The sequence below is a fragment of the Spea bombifrons genome, chromosome 11 (assembly GCF_027358695.1).
Source record: "Spea bombifrons isolate aSpeBom1 chromosome 11, aSpeBom1.2.pri, whole genome shotgun sequence".
NCBI lineage: Eukaryota > Metazoa > Chordata > Amphibia > Anura > Pelobatidae > Spea > Spea bombifrons.
Genome location: NC_071097.1, coordinates 18,040,435 through 18,062,170, shown reverse-complemented (window position 1 = coordinate 18,062,170; position 21,736 = coordinate 18,040,435). Strand labels below are relative to the sequence as shown.

The window sequence follows — 21,736 nt, the reverse complement described above, 5'->3', positions numbered from 1 at the left end:
TTGTGACCTCTCTCCAGAGGGGTCTCAGTGTGTCCTGGGTTGGGCTGTCGGCGTTGCTGAATGCATTTCAGTGACACCGTTCAAGCTCTTTTAAATCAGGCATCCATCGCAATATGATATATGGTGGACGTTGACATCAAGAAGAGGGGCCGCATCAAGGCATTACAGAAACACCGTTTGGGTGAAGAAAGTGATCTATGATCGCTTTCTACACCTTTTTAAAGTCATGAAGGGGTTAAGAACGTTTACAAATATTCACTCAATTATTGAGAGTTTGACCAATCTGGATCGATTTAACTCGATTTAACTGGCTCACTGTTCCTGAAGGAAGTTGGACTGTGAAATGTGGTTAAGTTGACTTTAATGAATATGTAAATTACTTTATTAAAATTTACTAGGTTGAGTTGACCTCAGTCAAACCTAAACAACAGAGTTCAACAAACATAGGATGGTTTTGGGCGAGCATCAAAATATCTGACGCTTTCTGATCTTTGATTAGTATTACGTCAACACATACAGACAGAAGAAGTTGAGAATGTTGCAGGTGCTGCCATTTAACCTTATGTTACTTTTACACAAAGTTTCTGGCAATAGTGGGCTTTTGAGGGCCCCATTTGTGAGCTTACAATCTAAACGAGGATATTTAGTGCTGTCTTTCAATGAAACTAGGAAAAAGAGGTAAGGGAACGGGTTACTTACGCATCCTGAGGAGTCTGACTTCTCTCTATGCTGTCTCTTCTCTGTTGTGCTTGCGGTTGCTGAGAAATGATTAGACATTGTTTATTGTCATAGGAAGACACTCTGTGTCGATAGTCAAAGGGGTGAGAGATAGTACTGCAGTAACGGACAGATTTCTCTGCAATGCTTATTATCTCATTGCAAACTGCTTCCTGCCGTCAGATCACATCACCATTAGACAGTCAACAAGAGAAAAAGAGACAGGCAGAATTTGAGGACATTTCAGATGGAATAAAAGAAGTCCAGTATACAAGTGCAGATCCAGTTTAATCCATGAAGTGGAGTGCAGAAGATATCCAAGGGGCGAGCATGGAAAGACAGGCAAGATATAGAAGGCTGAAATTAGTACACGAGATACAACAAAAAAGCTAGTAGGTGCCTGATGCAGCTAGCGTGTTGCTGTTAAAATAATACGCCATCATTCGAGCAAAGAAATATTGGTATGACGTTCTCCATCATCATGCATTAAAATGGTTAGAGGGGAAGCATAGCATGTAAGAGCATATTTACCATCGAGGAAGAAGACATATTAAACACAGAGAAAAGTCAAATCTATGCACCAGGGGCCACGCTATTTGCAGCGGGTCAAGGGTATCTTACCACATAGCTCTTTTCAGACTCTGTGAGGTCTGGTCCTGTGTTCAGTGTATGCGGAGGATGCTGTGGTCATCAAGCACATTATAAGGGACACATTTAGCATGGGTTACTGGGTTATACTTGTGCGATATACAAAGATACACAATGCTTTGCGTTTCAGACATCTGAGACCAGCAAATGCTAAGGGAAGTCTTTAAATGAAAATAGTTTTTCCTGCTTGTATCCAAAGCATTGTGTAGTGCTAGCTCACCTTACAACAATTTTAGCTTAAAATAAATCCCACAAAGCAAGAGTGGACAGCGAATACCCTACAGCCAACAGTTATTGTCAAACTATAACCCCACACAACCCTCTGTAAACCTAATCGCTCAGTCAACGTAACTGTGGTTCATCAACAGCTAAGCTTGATACGAAATCTAACTACTTGCCTATATTTATTTGATTGTTTTGCGTTGGAGAGAGTACACGGATATTCTTCAGTCATTATCTAATCCAAAGTCACTAAGATATGCCAGGTATCCATCTGAAGTGGAATAACCACCTAGACTTGAGAACAAGCCATTTTCTTATTTCAGACAGTTACCCAAACATTCTGTTTTACTGAATTAAGGAATATTTAAACGTTTAGATGGTACAGAACCTCTGCGTTAAAATACGTTTTTGTCCTTGGGAAGATTGTGTGGCCGGTAGGAAACTCGAAAAATATGGAAAAATGTTTAATATATTTCTGCTAAATTTACAATAATAAATGAGGGTGAAGAAAAAACAAAATGTTACAAATGTGGAGCTCTAAGCTCTATATGTTGTGTGATGGGGCTTGTGTTATTCAGTTACACAATATATATGGGTAGATTGACCAATTCCTTTAAGAATTTAACAATTATATTGATCCAAGACACCAAAAAAGGCATTACGATCATGAAACAAAACAATCAATCGAAAATAACTTCAAATGAAGTGAGAGGTGGGTATGTAATGGGAGTGAAAATGGACACCTCCTACCTAGTAATGAAATTGAGAAGGTCCCTTACACTATTGTCTGACTCGCTACAGTGTAAGGAAATCATTTAATGGTAGGTTTCCTGCAGAGGGAGACAGCATACCAACGAATCTGTCCTTGACATGAAGGTATACTATGAAAAGTATTTTCTTAAACTGGTGATGTAAGGGATTCCTCTTGTGGAATCTTAAATATGCAATTCTTGCTATCGTCAAGCACCAATTTGGGAAATATATACAGTTTTAAAGATTACACACGTAAAACGTATAAATAATCATTAATTTCAAGGAAGCAGCTAAACTAAAGCTGTGTTTGGAAACCAATGACAAAGAACATTTTGGGATTCCTAATATCTATAAAACTAAATCAAATGGCTATCTTTGGGTTAATACCCATATCCTTTAATAACATTGATATTTAGGGTATAATACTTTTATATTTAAAGTGCAGGTATTTAAAAAATAGCTCTGGGACATTTACTTGAATTAGTAGTAAATTAGATCCCTTTTAAATGCAATTTATATTTATACAATTAGGGATCAATAGAAACTGTGACCATAGCTGTGACATTATTGAATAGTGATATATCATTTACACTGGCTTACCACAACAGAATTTGAGTTCAAGGTATTTACTGGGGAGCCTGTAATCATTACAGGGCTTTTAGAAGTTGTTCTTGTTTGTTCACCATCAGATCTGCAAGGCTAATGGGATGATGCGAGAAAAAAAAGTATCATGAGTATGGGATGCATAATGGATATATATTAAATAAATAAAAGACAGAGAGAATGCCAGACTTCATGCCGTATGGACATCACTGCGGCAATTTCCATACATCTGCATATATGTTTCACACTTCGCATATAAGTAGGTAAATGTGCATGCACAAACATTATTGTATTTGATGAGCAAATGCTATCAAACTTTGCAAAATACATTTCAGACCTGCTACACTGTGTTAGTATTGTCTTTAAAAGTACTTATAGCTTGTGGATGTTTGCCCATCCTTATCACGTTTCCTATCCTGACGTTCTCTCCCTTTGCTCCATCCTATCTTTACAAAGGCTTGCGAACCAAGGAATAGCAATCAGGAATTCAACAATAGGTAAGAGATCATGTAATGGAACAAATAATTATGAAGTTCTGGAGAAAAGCATGTTTATTATGATTATTTTGTAAAATTGTTATGTGACGCACTACTTGCTATGTTGTGTTTACCCATTGTACAGCACTACCTAATATGGTGGTGCTATATATAAATCAAATATATTGTTCAGTGTTTATTAATAATTCCTTTTTTTATTCTTAGGCATGGTACCTGTAACAGCCAGTTGGGTGCCACAGGTGCATGTGACCATGCGGTAGCAGGGCAGAAGCAAGCAATGTGACAGCTTGCATGGGGAGTGCAAGCTGCACTAGAAACCTGTAAGCTGTCATTGTACAGAAGTAGAGTGTGTGTGTGTGTTATTGTATGTCAGTATGTGTGTGAGCATATAGTGTTAGCATGAATGTGTATTACTGTATGGAATTTGAGTGCACATGTGTTACTGTATGGTACTCTTTGGCGTCAGTATTTGTGTGCGTGTTAGCATGAACATATATGTCAGTGTATGGTGTTAAGAGTGTCGAGGTGAGCCTAGGGTTAGTCGTGCAACGGAGAGGATGGAGGTAGTTTGTGTATGTATGTGTAAGTTTTTGGAGTGTGTGTATGTGTTAGAGTGGGTTTACGTGTTATTATAGGCATGTGTTTAGGTTATGGAGGACCACTGAACAAATATACCTCTAACTTTGCCACAGGTTAATTAAGGCATTACTAAGCTGTATTGTATTTTTTTGTACTGACAAAGTAAACCAAATCACCATTGAACAGGCAGTCTAGGCTGTTAACCAAGTAAATTACATTTCTACAATCTTTAATGGTTGGGGGATTGTGTTTCCAATACTATAACAAGACAGACTTGGGTAACTAAGTAATGCAGTATGCCATCGGATTGTTTTCAAACAAGAGCTCAACAGCAAAATGCCCACTTACCTTCAAAGTCAAATACCATGTTGAATATAATTAATTGATAACCAGTGTCACACGCTAGAGGCAATTTTACTGGCATTTTGCCCTCACATCCTTGTGGCAATTTTAATGGCATTATACCACGATTAGCCCTTTAGGCTAAAAAACATTTGGTTGTAAGTACATACCATGCATTGTTGCAAATGTCAGGTAATCTAAATGATACAGAACCTGTGGCCGGTGACATGTTGTAGCATGGATATAATGTTGATTTGGCCCCGTAGAAACAAAAGTCTTTAAGTAAGACTTTAAGTAAGGTTGGTATATATTTGTCTGGGATAATTGTATGACAGTTTTCTTAGGGCTAGAGCTGAAAATTCTTCCGACACTCACTCATGGTTTCTTGGTGCAGTCAAATAAAACCGTTTATACCCCACATGTTGTTTAATTTATACCCATGTTACGTTTCCATTCATGCAGAAGTATTTCATATTATTTCAGGTTTGCGTAACATGTGCATAGCAAATATTTGGAGCCAGGCAGTTCATGCAGCTCTGCTATTGAATACTTCATCAGGGTGCCGTGCATGTATACCGCCAAACATTTAGTAGCTAGTTACCTGCGACACACTGACCCTGCCTCTAAGCCTGAATGGTGGCGGTTTAGTTACAGGACAAGAGGACAGCGAAGAAAGGAGGACATGTGGAAGAAGGGGAACTGCGTCTGCAGTCTTCAAAGAAGAGAAGTCTCGTCAGGTAAAATCAAACCGGATGCAATCATGTAAATCAAATCACATGCACTGTACAAATTAAACTGTAAAAGGGTTAATTTACTAACACATAAAATGTGATTCAGAAGAGAAAATCAAGGTTAATAGTCCCAGGGACCTTGTTCATGCAGGTAAGAATGATTAGTGAATGCTACAGCCAATTACAATCAACATTTTAAATGTCTGAAGTATTTATGCACAGGATAAGCACACACGTGCAGAATATACCTTATTGGCACTGCACTGTGATCTGTTCAGATGTTCCTCATTTTTATTTGCTATGTTAAGAGATTCATTGGATAAATGGCCTTCCCCACATGAAGTGGCAGTGACTTTAGTTCCTGTGTCCTTTGAACTTTTTGCTGGGATTTGGGCATTCATTGTCTTATGACCGATTACTCTCCAGTCATCACGCTCGCCATTAGTGTTGCCCTTAGACCTAAACTGGTTATGTAAAACATTACTGAGCTCTGAGATTAAGCTGTCACGTTGTGTGGTGAGCGTCACGGGAGAACCTCCATAGCCGGACGCACAGCCAACAATGGTTTCATCACCATGTGGGGAAATAACATAACTTAGTCGAGTAGATGATTGTGGCCTAGATGGATATGGTGGTAATGGGGAAGTGGCAGAATTAGGGGTGGAGCGCCCAGAAAAATTGCAGTAATGGAGACTGACAGATGGTGTTATGGAGAATGTTGGGCTGGCTGCTGCAGAGGGAGTGATGTAGTCAATGGTACAAAGCATGGCTTCTGGAAAAGGAGGGATAGGAGGGGTTGTGGTGGGAGTGCTATTGTGGGAAACACCCATAGTAAGGGAAATCCATTCGGACGTGATCGCCTGCACTTCAGGAGAGAAAGCTCGGCGGGTGACAAGGGGTGGAGTTGCAGTACGAGGCCTGCTAGAACAGGGAAGCTTAAAGAAGAAAAAAAGGAAAAAAGTAAAGAAAAAAACAAAGCGAAAGATGAAGATTTACACTCCCAAATATGGGCTTAGTGTGACCTGGTCTAAAATGTTAACTCTTACCCATTAATAACGGTCAAAAAGAAAATATACATCAAATGTAGGATCACATTATTTTTTTGTACACATACAAGAAGAGTATGTTGTGATAAATAAATATCTGGCATACATGGATATTACCTAGATTGGTTTTGTTAAATACAAATTCATCTAGGGTGATCCATATGTGAAGGCTATTAAAGACAATGCCAGAATAACGGTTCATAATTTTGCTGTTCCACAACGCTACTGATAAAGGTCAGCGTATGACATCACTTTGCAACCTATATACACATACCTGTGGGGAGGCGCTTGTGCTTCTGTTTGGCGAATAAGAAATCGGTACGTCCATATAATCAGCTGAATTTTTTACACGCGGTCTCTTGATGACATCAATGTAGGTAACAGGGAATATACCTTGGCGGCCGGTGCCAGATATTTTCCCTTCATACCAGTTTTCATCAACTCTCCGGATTAATGTTATTTGTTCACCCTAAAATATAATAAATATTAACATGTGCTGTACAACACTATGCCATATTGTGGGTATAGTTTTTATGTCTAAGACTTCGATACAAACTATGCTACTACAAAAAAAGCAACAATACAGGACTGGAATAAGTAACAGGAAGGGCAGATGCTTGCCATGTGCAGTACTCATAGCTCTTGTCAACTAAAGATGATATAAGAAACAGAAGACTTGAGAACACGGAATTCTATCTCATAGTGTAAATCAGGATGGAAGGCGGTGTGGTTAAATCAAAAGGGAATGACACCCACAACATAAAGAAGGGCAACTAAAACATTTTACTATGGTTGCAAAAAGATGCAATGATTATATTTTATCTAACAGATATTTACATATGATTAATTTCATCACAGACAGGAAATAGGGATTAAGTAATTAAGGATTTTAAGTAAATGTAGAGGAATGAAGAGGAATGACACAAAACAAGATATTGATAGCACTTCAAAGCTTATTCACATTTTATGATGGGCAGGTGGGACATATTTATGCTTCATACAGTTAATAAAATACTCCAAGAAGAAGTAATATATTGAGACCGTCACACAGAATTGGGGGTATGACTATACAGACAAGGCTGCATCTCCTGGGGAGCTACACTGGCTGACTATGAGAACCAAGATGTCCCATTCTACACTGTTTCCATGCATATTGTGTTAAAACAGCTCCATTCTAAACTCTAATAAATAAACTATTTCTAATAAGTCTTCTTGCTTTCTATGTGTTACCTTTTTAAATGACATTTCAACGGCAGTGTCTCCATTGAAGTTGAACTTGGCGATGGCTTCTCCATACTCTAGAACCTGCACAGGCGAGACTTTCGGGGGCTCTATTTTCTCTGTTTGTGGGAGTAACTGAAATTTTCAAAGACATGATTACTTACTCCATACAGGTGAAGATCGTTAAATAAAATAGATAAGCGTGTAATAAAAATACCTCAATATACGATATTGGAAAGATTCCAACTCTCCCGTGGTGCTCTCCTTCATACCAGTTCGGGTCTATCTGCTTGGATATGTAAACAATGTCACCTTTCTGCAGTGGTAGCTCCCTGTGGGAAAATTAACCAAATACATATTTTTTAAATAATTACACATACAATAGCAATGTAGATGCCTACTGGTTAGCTCAGTATAGAGGATTCCAGTAGTTGTGAATTGGTTGGTTTCGCCAACTGTATACATAAACAATTACAACAACCTAGTGTAAAATTCCTAGTAAATCTCACTTGAATATTAATTTGTGTTACTGACTTTTTTCAAGGAAACATTATACAATAGGATTATATTTTCATTAACTTACTTCAGAGACTGTGCCTTAAAATCAAATTTGGCTCTTGCCTGTCTCATCTGTAATAGAAGACCAGACACAATAAGATACATGTCAAGAACCTTATTAGTCTAAAAGGTTTGAAAGCAGTTTCCTGGAGGAGAAGACAGTGGGCAGCATGATAATGGGCATCTCTAGGTGCCCAGTGTGCTAAATGTCATACATCATAGAGTAACACCATAGCGCTTTGTTTTCATGAGAGATTGTTTAATATCTATTTTTACACAAAATTAAACAGATCCCTGCAAAACAAGGACGCCTGTTGGTTGCAGCTACTTGAACGTTAAACAGACTTTACTAAGCTTTGAGTGTATAGGCATAGCCATAGAAATAAGGAAGAAAAGGGCGGGTAAGGGTGTGGATAGATTGGTAATGGCTTAAAGGAAAATTCCCATGGAAAAAATATTTTCTCCTTGAGCATAAGATAGAGTGCTGTATTCCAATAAACTTTCTTTATCTGTAGACCCGAAGGCTTCCCATTGTTTTAATCTGATACTAATAAAAAGATAGTGAGAATATCCCTTTAAGGTGGGACAAAGGGTCCCACAGGGCTTAGAAAATCAAAGAAAGAGACAAATGAACAGAAAAAAGTCAAAGAGGTAAAAAGAGAACATGAATGTTGGGGGTGAGAAGGAGTCTAAGACCTTAGTTATAAATTTCTGATGGCAGCCCTGACAGAAAAACATGTAAAATGCTTGCCAAGACCTGAATATTTACACTGCTATTGAATGGTTAGGCATTTTAAATGAAAGCAACTCATTTTTTGTAAAATGTTATGATCCATCAAGGTTAAAACTATTTAGCAAAATACTAATCATGAGTTAAATTAATTTTCCTGAGCAACAAAAAAAAAGAACTTCCTGGATATAGAAATGTTATTGGTTCAGTACTAAAAAATGCTCAAAATGTAAAATGAAGCACACAAGCATTCCAAGTTTTAACATTCCCTCATAGAAGTTCGCATAGCGACTCATTAATATACCGTATGTCCTACCAATTAATTATTCACTTTTTTTTTACTTTTCATATTTTTCCTCAACAATGATATGACATAAATGAGAATTTCTTCATTCCTAATTTGCAGAGAACAATCATGGAGTTGCTATAACCATTTATGGTTGCAATGAATGAATTACTTTATGACATGGATGAAAAGTTAGTTTGTGGACAAATCATGCTTTTTACAGAAAGTAATTAAAAATGGGTTATCACATAAAACACAAAAAAACGATTACTTTTTAGTGTGATGTAAGACACATAAAGGCATGAAGTAATGAATTTGATTAGACATAATTGTGTCGCACATGAAGCAAGCAGAGAACTCTGTCCTTCCCCAGCCAACATGCTGTAACATAAAGCTCGCCACCTCAGCTTCACTATCAGCCAAATTAGGTAGAAAAATACAAAAAGCAAATTGGCAAAATTACTAATCAATAGCATTCTATGAGTGAGTAAAGATTGGCTACAGCGAATGAATGAAAAATACTGCTATTGGATCAAGCGGATGCTTGAGATTACTAGAACAGACCTCAGACCTAGATCTCCTCTTTGATGAATCGTCTACATTAAGGAGGTCTCCAAATCGTTCATTAGTGATAAACTGGTGATGTGTTGGGACAATCCCAGTGTGCCTTCTAGCTGCAATATCAGCTTCTTCTTGCTCGCGCTTAAGTCTTCGCTGATCCTCTAAAAGTTTCTAAGATAAAATGGCACAAAAGAGCTGTAAATACGCTGACTGATAGATTCAGAAAGACACCATGAGAACAACTTTATATCCTTGTTTATTTTAATTAGTCCAAAAAGGGGAATTCATCAATGAAATCAAGCATAGTTAAAATGGTTCATCTAATAACCTGAGTTCTATGTACCGAATGGCAATTCCACTGTAATTTAACTGTTTTTGCACCTATCTCCATATCAACTGTTATAAGGTTGGATAACGTGATGGATGGAAGGAGAAATTTAAAGCTAGCCAATGCTGACACATTTCTCAACTCCAGGTCAGTTGTTCCAGACTCTTTTAGGGATTTCTTCCTTTGTAATATTATGTTACAGAACCAGTTTTATGCATTTTCTTCATCTAAAAGTAATACTTCAAGAGTCAATCTCTTGGTCTTTTAAGTGGATGTCAACTATAATTCTGTGGGTTGCCGTGTTTTTTGTAGCAGCTTGACACCTCGAAATAAGGTGAGGAGCAGAGTGAAAATTCCAGGTGTAATGTAGTAACACGTCTTATCATTGCCACAATTAATCCTACTTGAGGTCATTCCATTTTACTATGAACGATGAAGCTATTTTCTTTATGTACTACAAATAAAAAGGAATGCTAATAGAATTGTGTACGTTACCACTCCTCTACTGCCTAAGGCAAGCTCTTTTTATGAACCTCACCCAGGATAACAAAACTTGAAGATGAAAGTAGGATTAGCAAACCATGTGGAACAGGTGCCGGATTTACTAATCTAATGTAATGGTTATGGATTAGTGAAGAGGAACAATTATATACTGCAATAAAATGAGATGTTTTGGAACCATCAATCCCACCTTAGTGCATGTATTTCTATTGTTGATGTTCTTTCTTTAGTTCTTTTAGGTCAGTGATTTTTAAATAAAGCCTTTAAGATATAACTACACCCCAGAACGACACAGGCTTCAAAATATTCTCCTGTGAATATAGTTGCTTATATTTATACTCCTGTAGAATTTCAGCTTTTAACATTGGTATCAGCAAGACTTGTCTTCATGAAAAGCTAGTTTGGAGACTAGAGACAAGAATGCAGAATTAAAGGGCAGACTCTACAATATAAAGAGGTTACATGGGGTACATGGGGTAACCTCTATCTTCACTAACATTAGCATCCCACAAATTTGTGTTAAAAGTTCCACTTTGCTCCAAAAATTAAGGGAAACCAGCAACTATTTACAAATACTTCTTATAACTAATCATCTTAAAATATTCTCAGGCTACCTCCAGGCTGCAAATTCTGCCCCGCTTTGTACTTTTATTTCATTTCTAGTGTGAAGCATATAAACAGTTTTAATAACAACATTATTGTAAATAATATAGATGATCCCATGTGGATCAATTGACAAATTCTGGCCTATTATTTGATGAATTCCCCTTATACTTTAATGTTAGCTCTATGTGATATTAAATGGATATAAAACTCTATATACAGAAAGACACAAAACATACATTGCCAGTACACAAAATATTACATTACCATAATTAGTAAAATAACATTCAATAAAAAGACGTTTCAACAGATCCGGGTAGCGACAATTTAAATAGCTTTGTTCCTCCTTGGATTATCTTTGCTCCACCTTAGAAGTTAAAGACTTGTAAAAGAGGAATTTTCAACTGAAGACCATGATTACTCACCTACACATGCTGTAGCCTGCACAAAATAGTCAGTAATGCTTAAAAGTAATAACACAACATGAACTCTGCTCCAGAGACCCACAGAGGCAAAGGACATAATATATTATTATAATATAATAATATAATATTATCTTTTATTTATATAGCGCCAACAATTTACGCAGCGCTTAATACAATACATATATTCAAGGGGTATGACAAGACGAGAATTGACAGACTAAGACAAACCGATACATTAGGTGGATTATTATATATATACACATAATAATATTACATTAGATTAGCCTTTGCTTGAATGTGTTTTAATAGAGATTGCGGGCTTGCATTCTTTTAGGGATTTTCTGAAGATTTTTTTTTAGGGGAAAAAGAATTCTAAGTTACCATCAAAACGAATACCATAGCTACCATGCAACTGTATTTATGAGCTCATATACTTTAAGAACAACTGTAGTGAGGAAAAAAATGGTTTCTCTAGAAATATATTTTTTCCAGCTCCCACACTCCCCATATAGCATGCTGGGAGCATCCATATTTCATAAAATATCTGTTGGATGAAACCTAAGATGCTCATCCTCGTCTGTATCCGATGTCGATTGTCACACACAGACAAGGATGCACATCTTCGGACTGACATTTTATGGAATATGTATGCGCCCAAGGTGGGACCTGAAAAAAGAAAAAAAAAAAAAGGTATTTCTCATAGCTCCTCATGTTTTCCTCACTAAAGTTGTTCTTTGAGTACTGATTTAATACATTTGCAGTGAATCGTTGGTTAATTTTTATCCAAAACAGAATATATATGCATGAAGGAGGCATTTCAACCCATCTTGCAAGGGGGACCAGGTCCAAGTATTTTCTGCTAGATCGCTGCGAAGGACTTTGAAATCGTCTGTCGCATCTAGCGTGTACATCTCCTCTTCCCGCCAAAACCATGACAGTCGGGAGGTACATATTTTCAGTCTCTTCCCTTACGTGTTATAACACATTACATTAATATCATGCAAAGGTTATCAGGTGACCTGAAACATACATTGTCAAACAAGCCCTATTTCATTAGCAGAATTGTAAAACAGAACTAAGAATGAATGTAAATACCTCTTTACTGCCATAGCGCCTGTGAACCAATTCATCCTGTGTATCCATATATTCAGGAGGTGCAAAATGTCTTGGAGATTCTGAATCTATTTCGAAATGAGAAAACAAAGTAAATTCAAAATACAAATTACGGGGAGAAAGCCATACAAGTAAGCTAGCACACAAGACAGCGTCAAATTAAATATTCTAGGATAATAGACAACATCACTGCAACCAAAGAGTTAAAATGCCTTTCTTTATGATACCGCTAACACAGACCAAAACACAACATGAGAAGTAAAAAAGTCATACATTTTAAAGCAATATTAGGATGCATTCCCAAGCGAAACAAAATCTAATCTGAATGATGCATTAACAGGAGCGGATGCAGGGTTTTGAGAAAAGATAAAATAAAATCAGAAAAGAAATAACGTTTTTCTCAGCAATTTAGGAAATCAGCTTGCCTTTATGGGAATAAAATAAGGGCAACAACAATGTACTCTTTTAAATGTTGCTACCACTTTTAGACTTTAGTTACAGCATTACAAGCTGGGCTTTGGTAGATGATAAAAATGTACAGGATACAACATGCAGGCTTTAAGGTTGTAATTTGCAAATTCATTAAAATCCAGATCAATCGTTAACGGGACAGCATCCTGAATATGCACCTAGAAATGTGGGATAATTAAACACTCGTTCCTTTGCCGATAACAATGATTTCAGCGAGTTGATACTTATTGGGACAACATTAAAGAGGGCTGCAAGCTGCTGGTTTGCACATAGCATTTCTGATAAAACTCATGTAGATGTCAGTTTAGGAGGCACACAGAGTACAAGCACAGATGTGGATTTTAGAAGTAATGGAAGTGGAAGACAGGTAGATGGTCTGTCAAACAAGATGAAGGGTAACGGAAAGATGCACAAAAACTCCACCTCCAGAAAATGTTCCGTGTTCACTCAGATGGCTGTTGTTGTTTGAATCCAAATTGTAATATAAAGGAAATGAGACAATATCACCATTATTGAGATAGTCAGAACAATTGGCTTCTAAATTGGAACTATCACTATCAAGGTCCTTATTGCTTAGACAACCTAGTCTTTCCACTATTTCAAATGAAGACTGGCGTGTAGGAAGAAGTGGTCTATCTTCAGCACCTGGCGTGTCTTGAAATCTTTTATCTAGTTGGTTGTCTTGAAAGGACCCAACAACATCACTCTGCTTCTCTGTGCCATGAGAAGGCTTTTTTGGACTTTTGTGCAAAGGTTTCTTTATCTTGAATGGAAGTGGACTTATAAGATAGATGTTTCTCTGGAAGATATGCCGATCCACTTGTGCATCTTGCTTGGCATTCACATTCTTCACCGTCTTCTGTTCATGTCTCCGAATGGTTGTAAACCTTGTGTAGGAGGCCGGACAGGAACTCTTGCATGTGTTGAGCTTATGTTTCTGTGATAATTTAACAGTAACGTTACCACTATCATTTGATGCATTTGAAAGGTGGTCAGTCTCATCAGTAGAACTCAAAAGTGTATCTACACGGACAGTGTCACTCAAATCAGAACTTATTTCCTCCACGTAACTATTTGTTGAGGCCGTATTTATGTTTAAATGGACATTATCATTTTCATTTTGTTTCAATGGTGTCTCTAAAAGGGAATCGGCCGAACAAGCGGACAGCACATCTGTTTTGGATTGTGAAGGTGTTGGAGAGACACTTTGACCACTGGAAATGTCTAAAGATGGCATGGACCTGGACCTTTGGATTAGCTGCTCAAATGCTGTTACACGGGAGGACACGGTGTCTTTTGGGACATGTTCAGAGCCGTATCCGGAAATGCAAGATCTGTCCTTTCCTTCCCTTTCAAAACTATTGGCAATGTCTCTCACACTGGAGCACGATGATGCACTTTGCAGGGTAGAACGGTTGATATGGTGCATGTCTCTATACATCGTAGTGAATTCTGGAGTGCTTGACCTAAAGACGGGTGGGAAAGAACATTTTGCAGAATTCAAGCTGTATTCTTGTAAGCTCATTGCACTGCCCGATTTTACCTTATAATCTCTGCTGGACCTTGCCAACATGTTCTCCACACTCCCACTTGTTTTACTTTTGAATGTTTGTTTGTTTTCAAGTGATGCCACGGGTTCTAGGAGGTTCTCACAGCTTTGTGATTTCTGCTGGGCCACTGATGGGTTCTGTGTGTAGTGGCTCGGACAAACGACCTTTGGTTTGAATCTGGACGGCAGGATTTCGGGTATACAAGCTTTCGCAGCAGACAGGGATGACTTCTGTTTATTAAGGCTGCCTAACGAGTTACTAGCACTAAATACTCGGTTGTTAAGTGAGCAGTGTGAAAACACATGTACATTCCCACCTGAGGGGTCCATATGTAGGCGTGCAGAATAAAATAAAGGCAGGCTGTTAAAATAGCATGTGTTATTATAGGAAAAGACAAAATACGAGGTAGAAAAGGTCAGTTAATTACAGGGTTAATTAATATGGATCAAGCACAAAAAGAAAACATTATGCAATTATGCATACATGAAGTCAACAGAAGATACATAATTAATCAATCAGCACTTCATAGTCTATTAAAATGACCGTAAAATAATAGACCCAGGCATATCTTTGTTATTAAATGGAGAAAAACGTTAAAAGGTTAACTTTCAAAACACAACATAAGGATGTTATTGTGTGATGCAGTACGTTTGTTGGAGCATTGTCTTGTCTTATTTTTCCATTCATGCTTGAATGTCCTCACTTTTACCACCTCTGCTGGAATGGTATCCCACTCAACCACCTCATTCTCATTTAACAGCAGCTTTCTCCCACTGAAAGGTTTGCTTGCCATCCAAGCATGCCCAGCCACACAGTTAGTTACGGTTCGCCTACCTTTATTGGAAGCAGAGCTGGAGGGACGTCTGTTGAGGCTGCTCAGGCCCTGGAACGGGATATCTCCTCCTTCTAGCACATTCTTGTAGATCTGCCTCTCATTTTCTGTAAGCGTAGGATCCCCGGGAGAGGACTCCTCTGAACCTCGGTTGAAGTGGTAGCTCGGTGCATAGGAGCTAGAAAACACAAAGAGGGAATTTGTTTTCAGGCTGAAGAAACTCTTGGCAAATCCTATTTTCCAGCTCATTAGAGTTTGTTTAATCGCTTTCATAATCTCTAAAGAATGCAAATATTTGAAGGCTCTGAGAATAAAGATGCCGTCCCACTGCGGGTCAAGCGAGCAGCATTTGTCACTATAGTGGATTATTGCTCAAAATATACAGTAGTTACTTAAATTAAAACAGATTTCATTTTCAACCAACATGGAGAAGAGTAATGCAGTCATATGCCTGTTACAAAACAGCTAGTAAACCATCCACTCAAGAATTTAATAAACTACTAACAGGAATTACTATTAAATAAAAATAAAATCATGCTACGTATACCCTGGTTTATAATAAATTGGCGTTTTATGATTAGTTAAGGAAACATATAACAGGGTTTTATTCTTTTCTTTCTGCCCTTTCCCCAAAACCCCTACAAAGACCGGAAGAGCCGATCAACTTTCATCAAAATATAGGCATAAACCTCAAAGGTTTATTTAGTGTATAGGACAGTATTTTCCATATAAATAAATAATAAATAATAATATTATTACCATATGCATGTAGGATTCATATAGAAGGGGTTGAAGTGAAATTAAATAAGGTGATACTTTTAATGCAGACAATATATGACTTGTCTCTTTCCTGAACACTGAATAGTAAGTTTCTACCAAAAATAAAATTCACCCTCACATACTAAATGTAGTCTTACAAAACAGCTCCATCTGAGAACTTGTTTCCAGCTGAAAAACAATTATTTTATACTGTGCCTAACACAAGGTACATAGATTTTGTTTTTTTTTCCAAAACCCTTCATGCTCCCAAACACCCACACATTCCAGAGCTGTAGATATTTTTACACTCTTTTTACACTGAATTCTTGGCTAATTATTTAAAGTATGCTGATCACATGTAGGTTTGTCCGTCAATACAAATGCTATGGACAGTTAATAACGGTCTCACTCCCCTTATTTTAATTAATTCTTTTTTTTTTTATTCTTTTTTTTTCTGTAAGCAGCTAACATGACTAGGAAAGTCCAGATATCAATGCAAAGTCCTCTGAAGCTGCAAGGTACAGAATAACGTTGAAATGAATGTATGACCACCAAAGCTGATGGACACAACAAATGGCTGAGTGACAGAGTAGACTTTGCAGAGCGTGGTCTCCTCGCCAGTTTAGTGAGAGACACATGCAGAGAGTTTTACTCATTCACAGGATTGTCGCTGTAACATAGTGATGTGATTAAGCCAAGTCAAAAAGCTTTATAGCCTACATCAGGTTCTGCTGCAGGGCCAGGATGGGTACTATTCGAAGAGTCCGAATCAGTCACTAAAGAACCCAACAGAAATAACGGGAGGTGGATTGAAAAGGAAATTAAGGGAGACGCGTCATTGGGAGAGGTAACAGGGGAGTTGTGGTTTCAGCTCCTTGACTTTACTATACGTTATAAAGTCCAACACCAGTGAGCTTCTGCTGCAGGAAGACCTTGGCTGGACCTGTATAATATACAGTTAATCCAGATTCCTCCAAAGTCTCCCTACACATTGAATTGTGCATTATACAAGGACAGTTCCACCCTTCTTGCTGGAGCAACCTGCACGTGTTGGCCCTTCATAATGCATAGTGAAGAGAGAGTTAAAACCACAACTTCTCTCCAAACTTTCCTGCCGGCTCTCCCTTTAACGAATAAACCCCAGACGTGTTTGCAACAGAGGCATTTTGTGAAATATCGGGGTTCTACACCCTTTAGGTCATAAGATCTAATGACCAGGACCACCGACACATTTTGCCTCTGCTTGTATCTGTTATTGGCTGTACAACCCATTGTAAAGCACTGTGAGATCTACTAGCGTTACAAAATATCATAGTAATACAACAACAAAGCAACTTAAAAATTACAAAGTCATTTCACTGCAAACATGCAACTGGAGTCAAGACACACATTTCAAATAAATATCATATGGTGATTTTTAAATATAAGTAAATGTTCAATAGGGAAAAAAGTAAATATTTTTGGTTAATGGACATTGTTTTGATTATAATTGAGTCAACAATAATCGCAATAGGAAAATCATCCAGACAGGTTACAAAGTGAAAGTAATATAAAGTATAATCCAACTTACTAGGGTGGAAGGTCGTCTGAACGATTAACAGTTGAGGTCTGCAAAAATCCAAACAAAATATGGTTAGTATTGCGAGACTGGGGAGGGGATCACACAAATATCATCCAGCCGATGCTATGCTATAGCGGGTTATTTCCTCTCAAATACTGCTAATAATAGCAGAAAGGGAAAAAAAGTAAACTTTGCAGAAGAAGACTTTCACGGCAGCTGGAAAGCTGGGTTAATGATTTTTTTTTAGTAAGTCACAGCTTAAGAAGTCAGCAGTCATCCAGACAAACAGTCTGCGTGAGAGCAGCAAGCCTGTAATTGTTTTCTTACAGGTTTCGATTAGAAAAGGTGCAATACCACCAGGGTGAGGTAACCGGATCACGTGAGGCAACGTCCAATTAGGAGTACGATCTGAAATCGCACCTAGCTCTCCGGAAGAAGAAGAAAGCGTGCATGTATTCCGTAGTTATGTACATTCCTGCGATCCTGATAACTGTGCGTAACCCTTTGAGTGCCAGAGGGCAACTCGCACACATGGCCACTGAAAGGGTTAAATAGTCCCTCTCTGAAGTGAGGAAACAGAAGGCTAATGTACAGTGTGTACGAAAACGCCAAGTTGAGTTTGTAGAATCAGCAAATTGGGAGATTTATGTTTATTCCATAGATGTTTACAATAGCATTGGACTTTATAACTTTTGGTTATGAACTTGGGAATTATTCTATAATATGTTTAACTAAGTATCAGCCGTCTGCACATTCATCAATGTAGACAGCGCATGCATGTGCATGTCTTAAATATGAATCAAGAAGCTGCGATGAGAGTGACTAAGCAGACCATTGTATTTGGCACTTAGAAGAATAGCTTTGCTTGAACAAATGTCGTTTTACTAAACTTGCCCTACAGCATCGAGTGATCTCATAAGATCTTCATGTATTACTGTCACTATTACACCACTGTACCTTCAGCAAGATAGAGAAGAAAGGAGCGAGAAAGATGTTCAAAGGTGGTATGTTCTAAAACTATGGATGCGTTGAATATACAAATATTTATAAACGTAACATTTTGTTGTTCGTTTATTAATGCATAGGGTTCTTGGCATCCGTGATCTGTATCACCACGTGCATTAATATTGTTACAGTTATATGCATATCCATTAAGAATAAATGGTGAATACATTTCAAAATGCACCAATGGGCAGAAAAACATCCATGTTGTCTACATGTAAAAAGTTACACTGATTTTTTTGGGGGGCTTTAATATGGAAAGTGGCTACTGAACGTATTCATTTTTGTTTGTTAACCTATTGAGCTGAGGGGGCAAATGGTAAGACATCCGACTTGTGGACACGCATTGAGAATTTTGAGGTTTTCAATAAAGTAAAGCGGAATATGACATTACATATCCAATTACATATTCAATGTTATAAAATCATTGTACTTATTAAAATCTTTCATGCTGGTATAACAGAAACATTTTTAAACATGCATGACGAGGAAGAACCCGGAGACAGGGTTTAGTAAGTATCTTAATTAATTTGGAAACTGGTTATAAAATTGCTTTATGTAAAAGCCAAAGCATTCCATGCACAAACATTAAAAACAGCCTATTTATTGTTTGATGCCGAACAGCCATGCAATCCGATGTATGTATACATTACATTTACTTAACCTTACGTAGAAATTGTAGCATTCACTCCCTACATGTTTTCATTCTATCCACTTAGGTTAATTTTAACTGTATATAACCTTAGTTCTAATTCTAAGTTTTAATGGACATATCTATGTTTTCAACTGAATGTTCAAGATTCTTTAGCTCACCGGGCCTTTTTACTGATGAATGCACAAAATTTTGTATGTAGCTTGAACTTAATATAACTGCCTGCCTGTAACCTATTAACCTCTGGACCATGTCAGGTTGCCTTGAATGGCTGGCCTAACAAATTAAATCGATACCTTTGATGTGTTCACATGGACCACTACATTGCATTTTTATTCAGATCTCATGTAAAATTCTAATGGGCCGGGCCAATAATTACACGATTACTTTAGAGCAAAGATAAAGACTATTGTTTGAAAATCTTGGAAATTTGCTTAACCAATAAAACAAGTGCTGTCCTTCCCCCAAAATTCCAGTATTAGTGTTTCTAAAAGATTGCTAAGGTCACCCGACAAGGAGACTCGAATATTCCCAGTACCATGCAAGCAAAGTCATGTTGCAGTCAGATGGATGATAGTAACATAATTCGCATGCTGCACATCATATTATTTCATGTCTATTATTTCTCAATGAGTTCAGCAAGTCAGGTTAGCAGCTACAATTAGTTATGCTTTAACAGGGATAGAGCTCTTGCCTGCATACGACACATGTTTGGCAAGCAAATGACAACATAAAAATGTCCATACCCTTTTACCAGTAGCTTTATAACACTTGTCCATTCTCTCTAAATCTGCATCTAACTCAGTCTCGTACTGATACAGGTCTTTCTCTAGCTCAGTCTGGTTAAAAAAGAAGAAGAGGATAATCAAAGATACACTATGGAGAGAAATGTTAATTGCCTACATATGACAGTACAGAAGAGACAACATTGGAAAGAAACAACATAATTTCAGTGTTTGATAACGCCTAAATGTTTGCAGAATAAAGACATATCATTTAAATCGGCCATAATCTGGAATCCAGCTGCCGTGAATTATAACTTCCAGAATGGAGTCCAGCTGGGTTCCTACAGGTTGCTTATGCTTGGAGCCATCTCAGTAATGAGAAAATAAATCTTTACAGGAAGGAACCATTTCCAATTAGATCATTTTGCTATTTGCACAATTGTTTTTCAAATTTTAGGACACAATAGTTAAGCATTAGAACTGAAAAATGCTTTGTTATACTGCATTTTTTTTAAATAAAACCATACATCAAGCATAAGTAATTGTACAACACAAAACCCAATTGCACGTGCTCATTTTGGGATTATGCATCCAAAACAATTCTGCTACAGAATAAAAAAAAAATGAGCAGTCAGCATAGCAATTTAACTGATTGCTATGGTGACTGCACCAATTTTACCACTTTGAACCAGACATGCTTGTTTGAATGAACAAAAATCCATTAACTACAGACTTGGCTGTGTTGGGTATCTTACAATGTGCAAGAAGAACCAACCTTTATGGTACTAATATTTTTTTGTCAGAATTTTCCGTTAAGAGTTGACATAAAAAATTATACAGACTTCAGCACAACGCATGCCATCATACATAAAATGATGACCATTAAGAACTCCTTACGAGACCTGTCCACTAACATAAACAATCCAATACAGACAATACAGACTTGGGGGTCAAGTGGTAACATCAAGAAGCCCAGCATGTTTGAGTGACATGTGGTCCTTGTGGCACACTCCTAGTCAAACAGGGGACCTCTGGGGGAAGGACATGGCTTGGTCCCATTCCAGCTTCTGGTTGTGGCTTAGCTCTTCTTCATAGATTGTCCAGGTCTGCTCTCAAAATGACTTATTTAAAATGTCATTTAAAAGGCCATAGAACAAATGTTACTTTGAAGATCACCACTGCATGTTGTGAGTAAGAGCAGCACCAGCATACCAGTCTGAGTTTGAGTTTTTAAAAGGTTTGGGCCACACAAATATTCAATGGAGAAATTGATGGCTTATGCTTTTAAATATATAAATAATAAATTTTCAGCAATCCATGCATCATTAGTGGACCCCAACACTTCTGTAAACAAGCATGTCATAATTTTTCACACTTTCTCCAAATATTCTACTAAACTTCTACCAAAAATCCAAAACTCTACTGCCAACAATCACATTAATCATTGTTGAGAATAATGCACTTCATTATTTTTTGAATTTATATGGTACACAATCATGGCAAAATCCATGACTGTGCTTTGAAGAACCATTAAAAAATGGTGTAAGCGCCTGTGCTATACCTGGGGATGGAATCTTTAAATCAGTATTTTAGTCATAAATAGTATTTGAAACAATTTCATTCTCAAAGTACACCTCAATAAGGACATTTATGAAGTTCCTTAAAATGTAGGCTACTGATAGATGAATCTCAACTCAACAGTCTTGAGCCTACCTCACAC

General features: G+C 37.5%; 1 protein-coding gene across 5 annotated transcripts in view; it reads right to left on the bottom strand.

Annotated features, from left to right (window-relative positions):
- The window catches only part of SORBS1 (sorbin and SH3 domain containing 1), a 127,447-nt gene that overhangs the window by 2,132 nt on the left and 103,579 nt on the right, over positions 1 to 21,736 (bottom strand). For 4 of the 5 annotated variants that reach the window (XM_053451284.1, XM_053451285.1, XM_053451288.1 and 1 more), the window contains 13 exons: positions 20,038 to 20,130; positions 17,647 to 17,684; positions 15,320 to 15,495; positions 12,447 to 12,532; positions 9,498 to 9,665; positions 7,943 to 7,989; positions 7,577 to 7,691; positions 7,369 to 7,494; positions 6,413 to 6,607; positions 5,341 to 6,027; positions 2,941 to 3,039; positions 1,339 to 1,398; positions 700 to 758 (listed from right to left, as the gene is read on the bottom strand). In XM_053451284.1, coding sequence (XP_053307259.1) covers positions 700 to 758; positions 1,339 to 1,398; positions 2,941 to 3,039; positions 5,341 to 6,027; positions 6,413 to 6,607; positions 7,369 to 7,494; positions 7,577 to 7,691; positions 7,943 to 7,989; positions 9,498 to 9,665; positions 12,447 to 12,532; positions 15,320 to 15,495; positions 17,647 to 17,684; positions 20,038 to 20,130 — 1,949 coding nt within the window. The remainder of the gene's footprint in view (positions 1 to 699; positions 759 to 1,338; positions 1,399 to 2,940; positions 3,040 to 5,340; positions 6,028 to 6,412; positions 6,608 to 7,368; positions 7,495 to 7,576; positions 7,692 to 7,942; positions 7,990 to 9,497; positions 9,666 to 12,446; positions 12,533 to 15,319; positions 15,496 to 17,646; positions 17,685 to 20,037; positions 20,131 to 21,736) is intronic. The other variant, XM_053451287.1, reaches the window with a different exon arrangement.